Source organism: Catharus ustulatus, chromosome 7, assembly GCF_009819885.2.
Source record: "Catharus ustulatus isolate bCatUst1 chromosome 7, bCatUst1.pri.v2, whole genome shotgun sequence".
In the NCBI taxonomy this organism is placed as follows: domain Eukaryota; kingdom Metazoa; phylum Chordata; class Aves; order Passeriformes; family Turdidae; genus Catharus; species Catharus ustulatus.
This window is the reverse complement of record NC_046227.1, coordinates 85,587-104,697: the sequence shown is the minus strand read 5'-3', so window position 1 is coordinate 104,697 and position 19,111 is coordinate 85,587. Positions and strand designations below refer to the sequence as shown.

General features: G+C 51.3%; 2 protein-coding genes across 8 annotated transcripts in view; one reads left to right on the top strand and one right to left on the bottom strand.

The window, feature by feature from the left end:
- The first annotated feature begins 55 nt into the window (after positions 1-55).
- Positions 56-14,495, top strand: LOC116999023. Of its 7 annotated transcripts, XM_033065312.1 has the most exons (16): positions 1,164-1,217; positions 1,575-1,607; positions 1,901-1,925; positions 2,394-2,517; positions 3,487-3,626; positions 3,997-4,060; positions 4,483-4,544; positions 4,645-4,687; positions 5,953-6,023; positions 6,999-7,062; positions 8,453-8,586; positions 9,937-10,477; positions 12,045-12,125; positions 12,865-13,029; positions 13,594-13,817; positions 14,287-14,495. In XM_033065312.1, exons 3-16 carry the CDS (start codon positions 1,903-1,905, stop codon positions 14,450-14,452), a joined length of 1,902 nt encoding a protein of 633 aa, XP_032921203.1. In that variant the 5' UTR covers positions 1,164-1,217; positions 1,575-1,607; positions 1,901-1,902; the 3' UTR covers positions 14,453-14,495. The 7 variants fall into 7 exon arrangements, with proteins under 7 accessions (XP_032921210.1, XP_032921204.1, XP_032921205.1 ...); XM_033065313.2 differs by lacking the exons at positions 3,487-3,626; positions 3,997-4,060 and adding an exon at positions 71-282 and having other exon boundaries at positions 1,155-1,217; positions 7,033-7,062; XM_033065314.2 differs by lacking the exons at positions 3,487-3,626; positions 3,997-4,060; positions 4,645-4,687 and adding an exon at positions 72-282 and having other exon boundaries at positions 1,155-1,217.
- Positions 14,496-15,352: 857 nt separating this feature from the next.
- LOC116998648 (kallikrein-14-like) overlaps positions 15,353-19,111 on the bottom strand; it is a 4,022-nt gene continuing 263 nt past the window's right edge. Inside the window, exons 2-5 of the mRNA XM_033064643.1 lie at positions 17,178-17,340; positions 16,518-16,735; positions 15,917-16,021; positions 15,353-15,441 (exon numbers count right to left, since the gene is read on the bottom strand). Of these exons, the coding sequence (XP_032920534.1) occupies positions 15,353-15,441; positions 15,917-16,021; positions 16,518-16,735; positions 17,178-17,340 (575 nt within the window). The remainder of the gene's footprint in view (positions 15,442-15,916; positions 16,022-16,517; positions 16,736-17,177; positions 17,341-19,111) is intronic.

The following is a 19,111-nucleotide window of genomic DNA, read 5'->3' as shown; positions in this document are numbered from 1 at the left end:
ATCATCCCCCGCGCCCCAGAGGGACTCGTTATAGTCACCATTACGAGTCCCATAATCTTTCGCCTACAACTCTCGTCATGCCCCGCGCCTCCCATAGGGAATCGTTGCCTACGCCACTCCTCCAACACTACAACTCCCGTGCTGCCCCGCGGCGCTTTTCGCGCGCTTTTTCGTATCCCCTCACAGCCCCCCGGACATGATGGCGCAGGCTCTGGAGCGCTGGATCCGGGAGGAGATGGAGCTGCCGCCCTCCGCCATCCCCTCCCAGGCCGTGCTCCGCAGGTCGGGACCACCCGGGGACCCCTCTGGGACCACCCTGAGGCGGGCAGTACTCGGGGGGCTTCAGGGGGTCGTGGGTGGGAACCTCCCCCCGAGCGCTCTGTGAGGGGAATTTGGGGGCTTTGAGGCCGTTTGGGGTCACACAGAGAGGGTCTGGAGAGGTTTGGGGGTCCCTGGGGGGTAACCTGAGAGGAGTTCTGGGGTCACACATGGTCTGGAGGAATTTGGGGGGTCCTGAGGGGATCCTGAGGGGAGTTTTGGGGTCTGGAGAGGTTTGGGGGGTTCTGAGGGAGTTCTGGGGTCACACAGGGTCTGGAGAGGTTTGGGGGTCCCTGGGGGGGATCCTGGGGGAGTTTAGGGGTCTGGAGAGGTTTGGGGGTCCTTGGTGGAAACTTGAAGCGAGTTTTGGGGTCGCGCAAGGTCTGGAGAGGTTTCGGGGATCCTGAGGGAGTTTTGGGGTCACATAGAGAACATCTGGAGGGGGGTTGGGGGAATTGGGAGAATCCTGAGGTTTTGGGGTCTCTTTGGAAGGTCCTGGAAGAGTCCTGGGGGGATTTTGGGGTCACATAAAGAGGGTCTGGAGGGGTTTTAGGGGGTCCTGAAAGAGCTTGGGAGGATCCTGAGGTTTTTGGGTCCCTTTGGAAGGTCTGGGGGGGGTTTAGGGGGTCCTGGGTTGGATTTTGGCATCGCACCGAGGGATCCTGGAGGGATTTTGGGGGTTCCCCTTTTAGGGGATCCTCGGTGGATTTGGGGGTTCCTGGGGGTGATTTTGTGGTCCCTTGGTGGGATTTGGAATCCCTTTGGGAGGTTTTTGGGATTCGTGGTGAATTTTGGGATGTCCCGACCTCCTTTTTTTCCCTTTCCCTCCTCTCCAGGCTCTGTGCCGGCCCCACAGCCCCAATTTGGGATTTTGTCACCCGCCACGTCCGGAGCGAGCGGTGAGGGGGGACCCCAAAATTCGGAGGGTGGAAAAAAAAATCCCAAAACCTCCCAAAATTAAAAGGGAACTCCCAAATTTGGGAGGGAGTGGGTTAGGGTTGTGGCCTAGCCAGGACCACAGTTCCCATTATGCCCTGCGGCACCCATGGAGCCTCGTTTTATGCGCGCATACAACTCCCATCATCCCCCGCGCCCATTGAGCTGCCTTATAGCCGAGCCTTCAATTCCCGTCATGCTCCGCGTGCCCATAGCGCTTCCTTATAGCCGAGCCTATAATTCCCGTCATGCCCCGCGGCGCTTTTTGCCCTCTTTTTCGTGTCCCTCCCCCTTACAGTATTTTTGGCGGGTCCCCACAGGAACGTGAAGAAGATTCGGGGAAATCTGCGATGGTATCCAAAAATTTGGGGGGAGGTTCTCAAAAATTTGGGGGGTGCTTGAATCGGGTGGGGGTCAAAAACTGGGGGTAATGCCAAAATTTGGGGTGTCCCCAAAGGTTTTGGGGAATTTGAGAGGGTCCAAAATCAATTAGTGGGAGGGTCCAAAATTTGGGGGAACCCCAGAAAATAAGGAAAGAGGGGATTGGGAGGGGGGCTCCCCAAAAAATTGTGTGCTTCCCAAAATGGAGAAGGAAAAATCCCAAAAATTGGGTGACCCCAAATTTTTTCCTTAACTCGGAATTCAGGTATGGACACCTGCAAGAGATGGAGGTGAGGGGGACCCCAAAATCGGGGGTGGGGGTTGGAAGGAATTTGGAGTGGTCCCTAAATTCAAGGGTTCAGATTTGGGGTTGGGAACTCAAAACTCTGGGGGATTTCCCCTCAGATTTTGGGATATTTTCAGGTATTTTCTAAATTTTGGGATGTCCCTATAATTTTGGGGGGCTTTTGAGGGGTTTCAGCCACTTTTGGGGGATTTGGGGTAATTTTAGGATCTCTTTCAAAATTTTGGGGATCCCTCGAGTTTAGGTGTGGAAAATTTGGGGCAGATTCCCCAAAATTTGGGGACATCCCTCACATTTTGATCCTCATTTTTATATGTGGGATTTGGTTTTTTTAAGAGGATTCCTCCAAACTTTGGGATTTTTGGGTGAGGCTCAGACGCTCGGGGAGATTTGTGGGAATTTTGGGGTGAATTCGGGAGGATTTGGGGTCAGTTTTGGCGTGGGGTCGTCGCAGGCTGCAGCGGCTGGTCCTCCAAGCCGCCAGGGGGCACTGCGCGCGGAGGTGGAGCAGCTCCGGAAAGAGCTGCAGCTCCTGGAGGATGCCATTGAGGGTGCACAGGAAGAGGCCTGGCGCCTTGGTGAGTCTGGCCGGAAACGCGACACCCACACAAAGGTCCCTACCCCCGCCCCCCCCCCCAAACCCCGGTTTTGTGGTTCCCAGCCTCCATTTTGGGGTCCCTGACTGCACCAAACCCCAAATTTGGGGTCCCACACCCTCCCAAACCCTGATTTTGGGTTCCCATCTGCATTTTGGGGTCTATGCCCTCTCAAACTCTAATTTTAGGGTCCCCAGACCCCTGCCAAATCCCATTATTAGAGTCCCCACCTCCATTTTGAGGTCCCAAACCCCATTTTTTGGGTCCCTGCTCCCATTTTATGATTCTTGACCCCCCAAACCCCAATTTTGGCATCCCCTGACCCCTCAAACCCCAATCTTAGGGTCCCAGACCCCCCCAAACCCCATTTTTGGGGTTGCCACCTCCATTTTGTAGTCTCTGCTCCTTCAAACCCCCAATTTTGGGGTCCCCTGACCTCTCCAAACCCCAATTTTAGGGTCCCAGACTCCACCAAACACCAATGTTTGGGGTCCCCACCCCCAATTTGAGATCCCCTAACCTCCTAATCCTCAAATTTTGGAGTCCCCACCGCCATTTTTTGACCTCAAACCCCAATTTTAGGGTCCCTGATCCCCCCCAAACCCGATTTTGGGGTCCCCACCTCCATTTTGGGGTCTCTGCTCTCTCAAACCCCAAATTTTGGGATCCCTGACGCCCCCAAACCCCAATTCTGGGGTCCCCACCTCCATTTTGGGGTCTCTTCCCCCTCAAACCCCTGCATTTTGGGATCTCTGACCGCCCAAACCCCAAATTTTGGGATCTCTGCCCCCCCCTAAACCCCAAATTTTGGGATCCCTGACGCCCCCAAACCCCAATTCTGGGGTCCCCACCTCCATTTTGGGGTCTCTTCCCCCTCAAACCCCCGCATTTTGGGATCTCTGACCGCCCCAAACCCATTTTTGGGTCCCTGACCCGCCCCTCTCCCCCCAGAGGCCTCATTGGGGGGCGAGGCAGCGCTGGAGGTGGGCAGAGCTTCAGAGAGGGGTGGAGCTTCAGCTGCTTGGGGCGGAGCCAAGCCCTGATTGGCTGCGTGGCGACCACCAGGGGGCTCTAAAGGGGCCCCTGGAAAGGTAAAGGGGGCGGCGCTTAGCAGGGATTTCCTTATATGGGCAGAGGGGAGGAGTTTGGGGTGTTCTGAGGAGATTTTTTGGGAATTTGGTGGTTCCAGGATGGATTTTGGGGGGTCCTTGAGAGATTTTGGGAAATTTGCGGGTTCTAGGATGGATTTTTGGGGGTTCTGAGGAGATTTTGGGGAATTTTTGGGAAGTTGGGTGTTCAGGATGGATTTTGGGGGGTCCTGAGGAAATTTTGGGGGATTTTGGGGGATTTGGGGATTTCAGGATGGGTTTTGGGGGATGCTGAGGAGATTTTGAGGGGTTTTGGGGAGGATCTGAGGGCATTTCGGGGATTTGGAGGCGATTTTTGGCTCCCTCCCCTCAGACCAGGCCAGTCCCAGGCAGAGCTTTCGGCCATGTTGGCCTCGGGAGTAGAACCGGAAGTGCTGGTAAGGGGGCGGGGCCTGTGAGGGGTGGAACCGGAAGTGCTGGGGAGGGGCTGGAAGTGCTTGGGTGGGACCCCCCCAAAATCTCCTCAGGATCCCCAAAATTCCGAAATTCCCCCCAAAAGCCCTGCAGGACCCGCCAAAATCCTCCCAAATCCACCCAGGACCTCCCAAAATCTCCTCAGGATACCCCAGATCCCCCCCAAAACCACCAGAAACCCCCAAAAATCCTCTCAAATCCCCCCAGATTCTCCTCAGTACCCCCCAAATTCCCCCCAGAACCCCAAAAATTCCCCCCAAATCCACCCAGAATCCTCCTAAATTCCCAAAATCCCCACAAGACTCTAGAACCCCACCCCCCAGGGGCCCCCAAGTCTCCCCAAAATCCCCCCAGGACCCCCCAAAATTCCCCCAAATTCCCCCAGGTGTCAATCAAGGCCCTGTGCAAGGCCAGGGAGGAGGAGCTGCAGAGGCCCCGCCCACTCAGGTAAGCCCCACCCCCTCCTCATTAACCCCTCATTACTCTCTTAATTAATGAACCATTTAATTAACCAATTAACCAGCCCCTGAGCTGTCAATCATTGCAGGGAAACCCAGGAGGAGGCGCAGGATTGGCTGGAGCAGGCTCAGGTGGACATGGCTTCCTCAGGACCCCCAAAATCCTCCCAAATTTACCCAAAAAATCCCCAAATTCACCGAAAATCCTCCCAAATTTACCCCAAAGCTCCCAAATTTACCCCAAAATTCCCAAATTTACCCAAAAATGCCCAAAATTTACCCAAAATTCCCTTAAATTTACCCAAAATTCCTAAATTTTCCCAAAAATCAGCAAATTTGGCGAAACCCCCCCAAATCTAACCAAAATCCTTTTAAATTTCCCCAAAAGTTCCCAAATTTACCAAAAAATTCCCAAATTTACCCAAAAATACCCAAATTCAACCAAAATCCTCCCAAATTCACCCAAAAATTCCCAGTTTTTACCCAAAAGTGTTCCAAATTTACCCAAAATTTGTGAAATTTACCAAAAAAATCCTAAATCTTCCCAAAATCTCCAAGTTCAATGAAATCTTCCCAAATTCAACCAAAATCCTCCCAAATTCACCCAAAAATCCCCAATTTCACCCAAAATTTCCTAAATTTACCCAAAAATTCCCAAACTTACCAAAAATTCTTAAATTCACCCAAAAGTCCCCAATTCACCCAAAATCCTTCTAAATTTTCCCAAAAATTCCCAAATTTTACCAAAAATCCCCAAATCCACCCAAAATCCTCCAAAATTCACTCAGAAAATTCCCACGTTTACCGAAAATCCTCCCAAATTTATCCAAAAATTCCCAAATTCATCCAAAAATCTCCCAAAGTCTTTTCAAGACCCCCCCAAATTCTCCTCAAAACCCCCCAAAGTCCCTCAAAATCCTCCCAAAATTCCCTTCAAATCTTCTCAAGACTCCCTAAAATTCCCTCCAGGACCACCCTAAAATCATCTCAGGACCCCCCTAAATCCCCCACAACCCCCCAGATCTCCCCCACCAACCCCAAAACCTTCCCAGGACCCCCCAAAAATCCCCAGATCTCCCCAGGACCCCCTAAATCCCCCCAGGACTCCTCAAAACTACTTCAGGATCCCCGAAAATTCCTCTCAGATCCCCCCAAATCTCCCCAGATTCCCCAGATTCCCTCCAGGACCCCCCAAAGTGATTTCAGAACTCCCCAAAAATCCCAAAATCCCCTAGGACCCCTCAAATTTCCCCTCAAATCCCCCCAGGACTCCCCAAATTCCCCTCAGAACTCCCAAAATCCCCCTAAGACCCTCCCCCAAAATTATCTCAAGACCCTCAAAAAAATCCCCAAATTCCCCAAACCCCCCCAATTTCACTCTGTGGCGCCCCCCGCAGGCTGCACTGGGCAGGCACAGCCCCGGGGCTGTGCTCTGGGCCTTGGAGGCGCTGGCCAATCACAGCACCAGGTGGGCGGGGCTTAACTGGCTGGGTGGGGCCTGAAGGGATGGGGCTTAAAGGGGTGGGGCCTAGAGAATGGGTGGGGCTTAAAAAATGGGTTGGGCCTAAATATGATGGGGTTAAAGGGATGGGTGGGTTTAAAGGGATGAGCACGGTTTAAATGGGTGAGTGGGGTTTAAAGGGATAGTGTGGGCATAAAGAGGATGGGTGGAGCTTAAAGGGGTAGGTGGAGTTTAAAGGGATTGGCAGGGTTTAAAGGGATGGGTTTAGAGAAATGGGTGGGGCTTAAAGGGGTGGGTGGCTTTAAAGAGCTGGGCAGGGCTTAAAGGGCTGGGTGGGGTTTACAGGGCTGAGCAGGGTTTAAGGTATGGGTGGGGTTTAAAGGGATGGATGGGGTTTAAATAGGTGGGAATTAAAGGAGTAGGCAGGGCTTAAATATGTGGGTGGGGCGTAAAGGAATACACTGGCCTTAAAGGGGTGGGCAGGGTTTAAATGGGTGAGGCTTAATGGGGTGGGTGAGGCTTAAAAAGGGATTTGGGGCTTTAAAAGGGGGGTGGGGCTTAAAGGGGGTGGGACTTCAATGAGTAGGGCTTAAGTGCGTGTGGCTTAAATGTGTGGGCAGGGCTTAAGGGGATGGGTGGGGCTTAAAGGGGTGGGCCAGGCTCAAAGGAATGGGTGGAACTTAAAGAGGTGGGTGGGACTTAATAGGGTGGGTGTGGTTTAATGGATGGGCAGGATTTAAAGAGATAGGCAGGACTTAAAGGGATGGGTGGGGTTTAAAGAGGCTGGGTGGGGTTTAAAGAGGCTGGGTGAAGTTTAAGGGATGGACGGGGTTTAAAGGAGTGGGTGGGGCCTAAAGGGATAGGTGGGGCTTAAAGGGATGGTTGGGGTTTAAATGGGTGGGCGGGGCTTAAGGGACAGACAGGTCTTAAAGGGGTGAGTGGGATTTAAAGTGGGTGTGGCCTCGGTCCCTCCCCCCCCAGGGCACTCCTGGCCAGCCCTGCCCCCTCCCCCCAGGCCCCACCCACCCTGAGGAGCCACATCCAGGTAGGGGGAAAGGAGGGGAGGGAAATTTGGGAATTTTGGGATATTTTTGTGGACTTTTGGGATTTTTGAGGCGAGATTTTGGGGATATTTGGGGAGATTTGGGGAAATTTAGGGGGGATTTTGAGATTTTTGGGGGAATTTTGGGCGAATTTCTGGGGATTTTAGGTGGGGATTTTGGAGAAGTTGGGGAAATTTGGGAATTTTTGGGGAGATTTTGGGAAATTCTGGGGGATGTTTGGGGGGATTTGGGGATTTTTTTGAATCTTGGGGCAATTTTTGAGGATTTTTGGCAGGGATTTAAGGGGATTTAGGGGAAATTTGGGGGGTTTGGGATTTTTTAAGGGGGAATTTAGGGGGATTTTTGCAAAATTTTGGGAATTTGGGGATTTTTGAGAGGGAATTTCTGGGAATTTTGGGGAAATTTTGGGATGTTTGAAGGGGATTTTGGGGACATTTGGGGGGATTTTGAGATTTTTTGGGGAATTTTGGGGGAATTTTTGAGGATTTTTGGGGGGATTTGGGGAACTTGAGGGTAAAATTCGGGAAATTTGGGGGAGATTTTGAGGAAATTTTGGGACTTTTTGAGGATCTTAGGGAACTTGAGAATTTGGGGGAAGATTTGGGGGGAATTTTGGGGTCCTCGAGTTCATTTTTGGGGTTGCTGGTTCCATTTTTGGGGTGGATTTTGTGGTTTTGGGGTCCCTGAGCTCTGTTTTGGGGTGAATTTGGGGATTTTTGGGGTCCCAGATTCGTTTTTTGGGTAAATTTGGGGTTTCCAGGGGGTGATTGTTTTGTATTTTTGGGTTGAATTTGGCGTTTTTGGGGCAGATTTTGGGGTTTTCTGGAGGGAATTTTGGGGTTTTTGGAGTCCCTGGGTTCATTTTTTGGAGTGGATTTGGGGTTTTTGGGGTCCCTGATCTCATTTTTGGGGAAAATTTTGGGCTTTCAGGGAGTGATTTTGGGGTTTTTGGGGGTGAGTTTGGAGTTTTGGGGGTCCCTGGGTTCTTTTTTGGGGTGAGTTTGGGGTTTTTGGGGTGCTTGCGTTAATTTTTGGCATGGATTTTGGGGATTTGGGTTTTTTGGGGTGAATTTGGTTTTTTTGGGGGCGAGCTTGGGTTCTTGGGGTGATTTTGGGGTTTTTGGGGTCCCTGATCCCGGTTTTGGGGTGAGTTTGGGAGATTTGGGATGAGTTTGGGGTGGATTTGGGGTTTTTGGCGTTCCTGATCCCATTTTTGGGGTCTCTGGGTTCATTTTTGGGGTGGCTTTGGGGGATTTTGTGGTCTCTGACTTGATTTTTGGTGTGGATTTGGGGATTTTTGGGGCGGATTGGGGGTTTTCAGGAGGGATTTTGGCGGTTTTGGGGTCCCTGATCCCTTTTTTGGGGTCCCAGGGCTGCTGGGGGGCCGTGGGGGGGATCTGGGCCCAGCTCCCCCCGCTCCTGTCCCACCTGGCCCAGCTGAAGCAGCGCCTGCAGGAGCTGCAGCCACACCTGGAGGGGAAGGGCAGCACCTGTGAGGCCACCAGGTATCCCATAATACTCCCTGAGCTGTTCCAAATTATCCCAAAAATCCAAATATTCCAACACACCCCAAAAATCCCCGTTTTCCCCCAAAACCCCCCCATATCCCCCTTTTCTCCCCAAATTTTCCCCAATTTTCCCAAAATCCCTGTTTTTTCCCCATTTATTTTCCCTAAAATCTCAAATTTTCCCCAAAATCCCCCAAATTTCCCCCTTTTTCTCCCCATTTTTCCCTATTTCTCCCCCATTTTCCTATTTTTTCCAAAATCCCCATTATTCTCCTCATTTTTTTCCCCAAATCCCCGTTTTTCCCCCCATATTTAATGTTTTTTTTCCCATTTTTCCCAAAATCCCCACTTTTTCCCCATTTATTTTCCCTAGAATCTGCAATATCCCCATTTTTCCAAATTTCCCCAAAATCCCCTTTGTTTTTCACCCCCAATTTTCCCAAAATCCCCATTTTTTTTTCTCCAGAATCCCCATTTTCCTCCCCATTTTTTCTCAATTTTCCCCAAATCCTCATTTTTTCCTGTTTATTTTCCCCAAAATCTTAATTTTTCTCCCCATTTATTTTCCCCAAGTTTTTCTCATTTGTCCCCTATTTTTCCCAATTTTCCCAAAATTCCCCTTTTTTCTCCCCCATTTTTGCCAAAACCCCTTTTTTTCCCACAATTCCCATTTTGTCCCCATATTTAACTTTCCCCCCCTTTCTTCCCAAAATACCAATTTTCCTACCCATTTACTTTCCCCAAAGTCGCCATTTTTAATTTTTCCCAAAATCCCAGCTTTTCTTCTCATTTTCTCTCCATTTCTCCCATATTTCTTCAGCTTTTTTCTCTTTATTCCCCAAATCCCGATTTTTCCCCAAATTCCAATTTTTCGCAAAATCCTGAACTTTCTCTTCTTCCCAGAATTCTAATTTCTCTCCCCATATCCCCCATATTTAATATTTTTTCCTGTTTTTCCCAAAATGCCAGTTTTTCCTCCCCATATTTAACTTTTTTTTGCCATTTTTGCCAAAATCCCAGTTTTTCCTCCTGTTTTCCCCCCATATTTACCATTTTTTCCTCTTTTCCCAAAATCCCAATTTCTCTTTTTCTGAAAATCCCCATTTTTCGTTTTTTCCCAAAATCCCTATTTTTCTCCCCATATTTAACATTTTTTCCCAAAATCCCCATTTTTCTCCCCATTTATTTTCTCCAAAATCCCCAATTTTCCCATTTTTTCCCAAAATCCCCATTTTTGTTTTTTCCCAAAATCCCCATTTTTTCCCCCATTTTTCCCCCCACATTTACCATTTTTCCCATTTTTTTCCCAAAATCCCTTTTTTTTTCCTCCCCATTTTCTCTCCCCAGGCTCACTCTGACCCGGGCGGGGCTCGAGGGATTTTGGGGCTCCCTGAGCCAGGAACTACAGCGACAAAATTGCCCAAAATCTCCAAAATCCACCCCAAAATCCCACTCAGAAACGGCCCCAGAATTGTTAGAATTTGACCCAAAATCTGACCCAAAATTATCAAAACTTGACTCAAAATCGGCCCCAAAATCGCAGGAATTTGACCCAAAATTGGCCCCAAAAATTCTAGAATTGACCCCAAAAGTCCCAAAATCACCAGAATTGGCCCCAAAATCTGACCCAAAATTTGACCCAAAATTGGCCCCAAAATTGCCAGAATTTACCCCCAAATTGGCTCCAAAAATCCCAAAATCTGACCCAAAAATCCCAAAATTGTCAGAATTTGCCCCAAAATTTGACCCAAAATTATCAAAATTTGACCCCATATTGGCCCCAAAAGCCCCAAGATCTCAGGAATTTGCCCCAAAATCTCGGGATTTTGCCCCAATCTCGGCCCTGGGGCGGCTCCAGCGGCGCTTGCAGAGGGGGAGGGGCCGAGTGGTGAGTAGGGATTGGGGGAATTTGGGGCAATTTGGGGAATTTTGGAGGTTTTTTCAGGGGTAAATTTGGGGGGTTTTGGGGCAGATTTGGGGGATTTTGGGTCATTTTTGGGGTGAATTTGGAGGATTTTGGGGTTATTTGTGGGTGAATTTGGGAGATTTTGGGTCGTTTTAGGGGTGGGGTCTGGGATTTGGGGATTTTTGGGGTATTTTTGGAGTGAATTTAGGGATTTTTGGGGTGAATTTGGGGGATTTGGGGGGATTTGGGGTCATTTGGGGGTAAATTCAGGGGTTTTTGGGGCATTTTGCGGGGATATTGGGGGTGGATTTGGGATTTTTGGGGTAATCTGGGGATTTTGGGAATTTGGGGTTTTTTGGGATGGATTTGGGTAATTTGGGGGGATTTTGGGTATTTTTGGGGTGAATTTGGGGGACTTGGGGGTCATTTTTTTGGGTAGATTTGAGGATTTGGGGTCTGTTTGGGGGGGAATTTTGGGTGATTTTGGGAATTTTGGGGTTTTTTGGGCTATTTTGGGGGATTTTGGGTAATTTTGGGGGGTGGATTTGTGGGATTTTGGGGTAATTTGGGGGGATTTTGAGTCATTTTTGGGGTAATTTTGGGGTCATTTTTAGGGTGGGGTTTGGGGACTTTTGGGTTATTTGGGGGTTCCTGGGATGAATTTTGGGGTGGATTTGAGTTTTTTTGGGGGGTGGATTTGGGGTATTTTTGGGTTGGTTTTTGGGGGATTTGGAGTGATTTTTTTGGATATTTTGGGGTTAATTTGAGGTTAATTTGGGTTGATTTTGGGGTTAGTTTTGAGGTTATTTTTGGGTTAATTTTGCGATAATATTCACGTTAATTTCTGGTTGTATTTGTGTTAATTTTTGGGTTAATTTTGGGTGATTTGGGTTGATATTTTTGGGTTAATTTTTTGGGTTAATTTGGTTTTAATTTCAGGTGGTTTGGGTCATTTTGGGCTGGTTTTGGGCTGATTTTTGTGTTAATTTTGCTATTAATTTTGGTGTTAGTTTTTGGATTAAATTTGGCAATTTTGTGTCATTTTAGGATGATTTTTGGGTTAATTTCTGGGTTAAGTTTTGACGATTTTGGGTCATTTTGGGTTGATATTTTTGTGTTAATTTTTGTGTTAATTTTGGGTCATTTTGGGCTGATTTTGTTCATCTTTTAATATTTTTTGGTTTATTTTGGGTTGATATTTTTGTGTTAATTTTTGGGTTAATTTTGTGTTAAATTTGGGTGATTTTGGGCCATTTTGGGCTGGTTTTAGGTTAATTTAAGATTGATATTTTTGTGTTAATTTGGACGATTTTGGGTCATTTTGGCTAATTTTTGAGTTAATTTTGGGTTACTTTTGTGTTAATTTTAGGTTAAATTTGGGTGATTTTGGGTTGATATTTTTGTGTTAATTTTGGGTTAAATTTGGGCAATTTTGGCTCATTTGGGGTTGATATTTTTGGGTTAATTTTGTGTTTATTTTTGTGTTAATTTTGGGTTAAATTTGGGCTATTTTGGCTCATTTTGAGTGATTCCGTTCCTCCCCCCCTAGCTGCGGCTCCAGCAGCACCTGCGGTTCCTGAGCGCGGCCACCAGGGGGCGCCGGGCGGCGCTGCGCCCCCTGCAGGAGCAGGTGGGGACTGCACCAGTATACACCAGTATGGACCAGTATGGGCCTGTGTGGACCAGTTAGAGACCAGTATAGACCAGTATGGGCGATTATGGACCACTTAGAGACCCGTATGGACCAGTATGGGCCAGTACAGACCATTTAGAGACCAGTACGGACCAGTATGGGCCAGTACAGACTAGTTAGAGACCAGTATGGATGAGTATGGACCAGTACGGATCAGTGTGGACCAGTATAAACCATTATGGACCAGTTAGAGACTAGTCTGGGCCAGTACGTACCAGTTAGAGACCAGTATGGGCCAATATAAACCAACATAGACTGGTACGGACCAGTATGGGCCAGTATAGACCAGTTAGAGATCAGTATGAGCCAGTATGAACCGATACAGAGCAGTATAGACTAGTATAGACCAGTACGAACCAGTATAAGCTAGTATGGCTCAGTATGGACCACTATAAATCAGTTATGGACCAGTACAGACCAGAAAAATCCAGTTCAAACTAGTATTCCATTAGGAACCCTCCCAGTTTCTCCCAGTTCTCTCCTGGTTCCTCCCAGTATTAAATGAGTAACTCCAAACCCCCTCCCAGTTTATCCCAGTCCCTCCCAGTTCCCTCCTGGTCCCTCCCAGTATAAACTAGTAAGCCCAAACCGCCTCCCAGTACAAACCAATCCATCCCAGTCCCTCCCAGTACAAACCAGTCCCCAGAGTCTCATGGCTCTCTCTGATTGGCCGCAGGTCGTGGGCGTGGCTCGAGCGGGACTGGGCTCGGCCCCTCCCCAGCTGGAGGGGGAGGGGCGGCACCGCCGTGGGCTCGTACTGGGAGCACTGGGAGAGCCCCTCCCCAACCCTGGTGCCCTCCCCCCACTGTGGGAAACGGGGAGGGGGCTGGGGGGGCCGCAGGTGGGGGTGGGGCTTAAAGGGAGGGGGAGGGGCTTGAAGGGAGGGGTCTGAGGTCAGGAGGAGATTGGGAAGGGGCTTAGAGAGAGGGGGAGGGGCTGAAGGAGTGGGGGGGAAGGGTTTCAATGGGAGGGGCCTGATGGGTGGAGATGGGGCATAAAAGGTGGGGGAGGGGCTTAAAGGGTGGGGGAGGGGTGAGTGGGAAGGGGCCTGGTGGAGGTGTAGGGGGAGAGGGTGGGGCTTAAGGGTTGGGGAGGGGCTTAGAGAGATTCTCTGGAGTGGGGGAGGGGCTGGGTGGGCGTTTGGAGAGGGGGACAGGCTTGGAGAGGGGGGGGGGGCATAAACAGTGGAAGAGGGGCCCGAGGGGTGGGGGAGGGGCTCAAAGAGTGGGGGACGGGTCTGAGGTGTGGGGGAGGGGCCTCAAATGAGGGGGAGGGGAGTGGGGCAGGGGCTTAAAGAGAAGGGAGGGTCTTAGGGAGGGACTTGTGGTGTGGTGGAGGGGCTCAGAGGTGGGGGAGGGTCCCCTACCCCTCCCCCACCCCCCCACCACTCCTCCCTCTCCCGCAGGGGGCACTGCTGTCCCGGGCAGCCATCTTGAAGCAGCAGCTCCGCCAGGGGGCGCTGAGTGTGCACCGGAGGAGGGGGCTTCGGGGCCTGGGGGTGGGGCCAGGACCGGAAGTGCCACCCCTCACCCCGCCCCCCGAGCTGACGACCCAGCTGCGATTGGTCAGCACCAGCTGCCAGGAGCGAATCAGGGCATGGCCCCGCCTCCTGGATCTGCTCGACCAATGGTGAGAGGGGGAGGGGCTGGAAGAGTGTGGGGACTGGCTTAGAGAGGCCGAAGGGTTTGAGGGAAGGGATGGGGTTTTGGGGGAGGGGCTGGAGTGGGGGAGGAGCCTGAAGAGAAGGTGGGGCTTGGAGGGGGAGGGCCTGAAAGGTGGGGGAGGGGCTTAGAGGGAGGGGAGGGGTTTGAGGGTGGAGAAGGGGCTTAAAGGATGGGGGCCTTATGGGGTTGGGGAATGGTTGGGGAATGGGGGAGGGGCTAGAGGGGAAGGGGAGGGGCTTTGGGGAGGTCTCAAGAGTGGCAGAGGAGCTTGAAAGGTGAGGAGGGGCTGAAAGGGTAGGGAGGGGCTTAGAAGGCAGGGGAAGGGGTCAGAGAGGGGAAACGGTTTTAAGAAGAAGACTGAGTGGGGGAAGGCCCTAAGAGGAGGGGGAGGGGATTCAAAATTGCCTCCTCGCACCCAAGCCCCTTACCCCCAGGTGGACCCTGCCGGCTCAGTGGACCCTGGCCACGCCCCGTGGTCACGCCCCCTTCTCCCATTGGCTGCAGCGCTGGCAAAGTGCTGCCCTCACTCTGCAAGCCACGCCCACTTTGGAGGAAGGGGAGGGGCAAGGGAAGAAGGCTCCACCCCCCGAGGGGCTCTGAGGGCTCTGATTGGTTGGGAATAAAAATGGTGGCAGGAAAGGTGGCATGGCCTGAGTGCATTCGATGGAGGGGCCACAAAATTTCCAAGTGTCTCCAAAATGGCCACCGAGTGTCCCTATATGGCTCCACTCCTGTTGGTACCACGGGAAACCAGCAGGGGGTGCTCCCAGTTCCCTCCCAGTCCTCTCCCAGTACCCTCCCAGTCTATCTCAGTACCCTCCCAGTCCATCCCAGTTCCATCCCAGTTCCTCCTAGTCCATCCCACTTCCATCCCAGTCCAGCCCAGTTCCTCCCAGTCTATCCCAGTCCTTCCCAGTCCCTCCCAGTTCCCTCTCAGTCCCTCCCAGTCCCTGAGGTGACCGACAGGGGGCACTAAGTGACCCCTTCCGGGACTACAACTCCCATCATGCCCCATAGAGCACAGTCACTGCTGTACCTACAACTCCCAGCATGCCCCACGGCGGCTCCGAGGGTCCTCAGTGCCTCCCAGTCCATCCCAGTTCCTTCCAGTCCTTCCCAGTTCCTTCTAGTCCATCCCAGTCTCTCCCAGTCCATCCCAGTTCCCTCCCAGTACAAACCAGTCCCTGTCATTCCATTCCTTTTTTTAAAATTTTCCTTTATTTGCTCAAATTTCTCCTGATTCCCGGTGCCCGGTGGTCACTGGTGGTCAGTGGTGGCCACTGATGGTCAGTGGTTGTCACTGGTCACTGTGAGTCACTGTCAGTCACTGGTCACTGCTGGTCACTGTCAGTCACTGGTTAGTTGGTCAGTCGGTCACTCCCTGATGACGTGTTGGATCCAGCTGCTGGCCCAGCACACGTTGCTGTACACGCCCGAGTGGCCGCACTGGTCACTGTGGGTCACTGTCAGTCACTGGTCAGTCGGTCACTGGTCACTTGGTCACTCCCTGATGACCTGCAGTGTCCAGCCGCTGGCCTGGCACACGTTGCTGTAGACCCCCGGGTGGCTGCGCTGGTCACTGTGGGTCACTGTCAGTCACTGGTCACTGTCAGTCACTGGTCACTGGTTACTCCCTGATGACCCGCTGGATCCATGCACTGGCCCGGCACACATTGCTGTAGACCCCTGGGTGGCTGTGCTGGCTGCACACGGCCATGCCCCAGGACACAATGCCCTGCAGGAAACCCCCGCACACCAACGGGCCCCCAAGTCACCCTGGGAGACAGGTGAGAGAAACAGGTGAGAGAGACACAGGTGGCACAGGTGAGAGACAGGTGAGATAGGGACAGGTGAGACAGGTGAGAGAAACACAGTGAGATACATGTGAGACAGGTGGGATATGGACAGGTGAGTCAAGTGAAAGGTGAGATATGGACACATGAGACAGGTGAGAAACACCTGGGGATATCTGTGGACACAAGCACACCTGGACACATCTGGAGACATACCTGGGGACACACCTGGGACACATCTGGCAGGAGTCAACACCACCCTGGGGCACACCTGCGCAGAACATGTTGCGGGTGACAGCGCTGCCATAGGCGCGGGCGCACTGCTCAGGGCTGATGGTCTGCACCTGCGCGCACTGCAGGTCCCGTGGGAACTTGGCTGCACAGGTGGGACAGGTGACAGGTGAGAGAAATAAACAAAAAAACAAAATCCCCATTTCTGGGGCAGTGGAACCCAAAATTTCCCAGATTTTCCCCATTTTGGGACCATTCCCAGCTCTGGTGGAGCCTAAAACCTGCCTGGACCCATCCAGGTGAGACAGGTGAGGGACAGGTGAGCACAGGTGAGACAAGTGAGAGGTGAGCACTGTTGAGGGGCAGGTGGGACAGGTGAGCACAAGTGAGTACAGTTGAGGCACAGGTGAGGGACAAGTGAGGCATAGGTGAGCACAGGTGAGCTGGGACTCCAAAATTCCCGGGATTTCCCTGTTCCAGGCCCACTCTGGGAGCTGCTTAGGGCTCACCTGGCCAGGTGAGGGCGCCCCAGCTCCTTTCACACCTGGGAGACACATGGGACACACCTGGGACCTCACCTGTGCATTCCCACCCCCACATCTGTGCCCAGGTACCTCCAGGTGACTTGGTGGTGCCCTAGCCGGACACGTTGCAGTTCTGGCCGGCACGGGGACACTTGGTGGCCACGCGGATTTTCTTGACGTGGGGCCCAAAGCGCACAGGTGCATCCAGGTGCAGCAGCATGAAGTCGTCATTGCGCCAGGGGTTGTAGCCGGGGTGCACCTGCAGGCGCAAGACACAGCACACCTGGCCTGTACCTGCCCGCTGGGTGTTGGTGCTGATCAGCACCTGCAAGTCCCTGTGGGACAGGTGAGAGGGGACAGATGAGAGGGGGCAGGTGAGAGGGGAATAATGGGACAGGTGAGAAGGGACAGGTGAGCTGGACGCCGTGGAGCATAGGTGGGGTGGGCGGGTGAGGTGGAAATCATGGGACAGGCGAGGTGGGATATGTGTCACCTCCCAGCCAGGTGTGCCCAGGTGTGTCTCAAGTACCCCCAGGTGTCCCCAGGTGTCTCACCTGAGCAGCTGCCTGCAGTGCGTGGCCATCAGGACCCATCGTGCTCCCACCAGCTGTTTCTATAGGTATCTCAGGTGTGCCCAGGTGTTTCAGGTGTCTTACCTGAGCGGCTGCCTGCAGTGCGCGGCTGTCAGGACCCATTATGCCCCCACCAGGTGTGTCTATAGATATCTCAGGTGTGCCTAGGTGTGCCCAGGTGTTTCAGGTGTCTCACGTGTCTCACCGGAGCGGCTGCCTGCAGGCCTCCACTGTCAGGACCCATCGTGCCCCCACCAGGCTCCCCCCACACAGGATCTGGCCCCGCTTGGTCCGGGCCACCTGGAACGGGCGCTGGGCTACCGAGCAGGGCCGGCCCCCAATGATGCGCGGCTCATCCTCCTCGGGAACTGCGGGGATGGAAACGTGAGGGGAAATGGGGAAAAACAGGGGGGGAAATATGGATAAAATGCGGTGGGAGCAGGAGCACCTCAGGGGAGGTTCCGGTTGCAGAGTGTCATTAACAGTGAGAGAAACAGGGAAAATGGGGGAAACGGGAACAAAACAGGGGAAAAGGGGGGAAATAGGGAGAAAAATGGGAAAAATCGGGGAAAGAATTGATGAAAAAAATGAGGAAAATGGAGGGAAATAAAATTAAGAAAAAATAAATGAGGGAGGCCCGAACCATCATCAACAGTGAGAGAAATGGGGGTGAAATGGGGGAAAATGGGGAGAAAAGGAGAAAAAATTAAAAAAAAAAAGGGGGGAATCCATGAAAAAATGGGGTGAAAATGGGAAAAAATGGGTGAAAAATTGGATGAAAAATTGGGGGAAAATGGTGAAAAAAATGGGAAAATATGGGGGGGAAATGGGAGAGGAGATTTCGGGCCCAAACCATCATCAGCAGTGAGAGAAAGGGGGGGAAATGGGGAAAATAGGGAAAATTGGTTGAAAAAGTGGGGGAAAATGGGGATAAAATGGGGACAAATGGGGGAAAAATGGGGATAAAATGGAGTGGGAGCACCTCAGGGGGAGGTTCCGGGCCCAGAGCATCACCAACAGTGAGAGAAACGGGGAAAATAGGGGGAAATGGGGAAAAATTGGGAAAAAAAGCAAAAAAATGGGGAAAAAAATGGGGGAAATTAGTGGAAAAAATGGGAGGAAAATGGGGGAGGAGATTCTGGGCCCAAACCATCATCAACGGCTAGAAAAAGTGGGAGGTGGAAATGTGGGAAAACAGGGAAAAAATGGGGGGGAAATGGGGAAAAAAGGAGTGAAAATGGGTTGGGAGTGGGAGTAGCCTGGGGGGAGGTTTGGAGCCCAAACCATCATCAACAGTTAGAGAAATGGGGAAAAACGGGGGAAAAAAGGGGAAAATTGGTGAAAAAATGGGTGGAAATAGAGGGAAAATGAGGTGGGAGATTCCAGGCATTCATGATCATCAACACTAAAAGAAATGGGGGGGAAATGGGGAGAAATGGGAAAAAATGGGGAAAAATTGGTGGGAAATGGGGGGGAAATGGGGAGAAATGGGAAAAAAATGGGGAAAATTGGTGAAAAATTGGTGGGAAATGGGGGAAAAATGGAAAAAAAGGGGGGAAATTGGAGAGGAGATTCCAGGCCCCAGCATGATCAACAGCAAGAGAAATGGGAGAATAAAAGGGGGAAATTGGGAAAAAATGCGGGGAAAATGGGAGAGGAGATTTCAGGCCCAAACCATCATCAACAGTGAGAGAAAAAGAGGGGGAAGATGGGGAAAAATGGGGGAAAAATATGGGAAAAAATTAGGGGAAAATGGGGGGAAATTGGGGAAAAATGGGGAAAAAATTGGAAAAAAAATTGGAAAAAAAATGGAGGGAATCCATGAAAAAATGGGAGGGGAATGGGAAAAAAATAGGTGAAAAAATGGGTGGAAAATTGGGGAGAAATGGTGAAAAAAAATGGGAAAAAATTGGAAAAAATGGAAAAAATGGGGGGAAAATGGGAGAGGAGATTTTGGGCTCAAAGCATCATCAACAGTGAGAGAAATGGGGGGAAAATGGGGGAAATCTGTGAAAAAATGGGGGGGAAATGGGGAAAAGTAGGGGAAAATGGAGGGAAAATGGGGTGGGAGATTCTGGGCCCAAATCACCTTCCCCAACAGGTTCATCTGCAAAGAAAGGCAGGACAGAACAGATCCCA

Excerpts from the sequence above, each read along its gene's own strand:
- LOC116999023 (XM_033065312.1), top strand. The coding sequence starts at position 1,903 with ATGGACACCTGCAAGAGATGGAG. Across the intron at positions 3,627-3,996 it reads CTAAAGGGGCCCCTGGAAAG|ACCAGGCCAGTCCCAGGCAG; the intron begins GTAAAGGGGGCG and ends CCCTCCCCTCAG. Across the intron at positions 13,030-13,593 it reads GGGGGCTGGGGGGGCCGCAG|GGGGCACTGCTGTCCCGGGC; the intron begins GTGGGGGTGGGG and ends CCTCTCCCGCAG.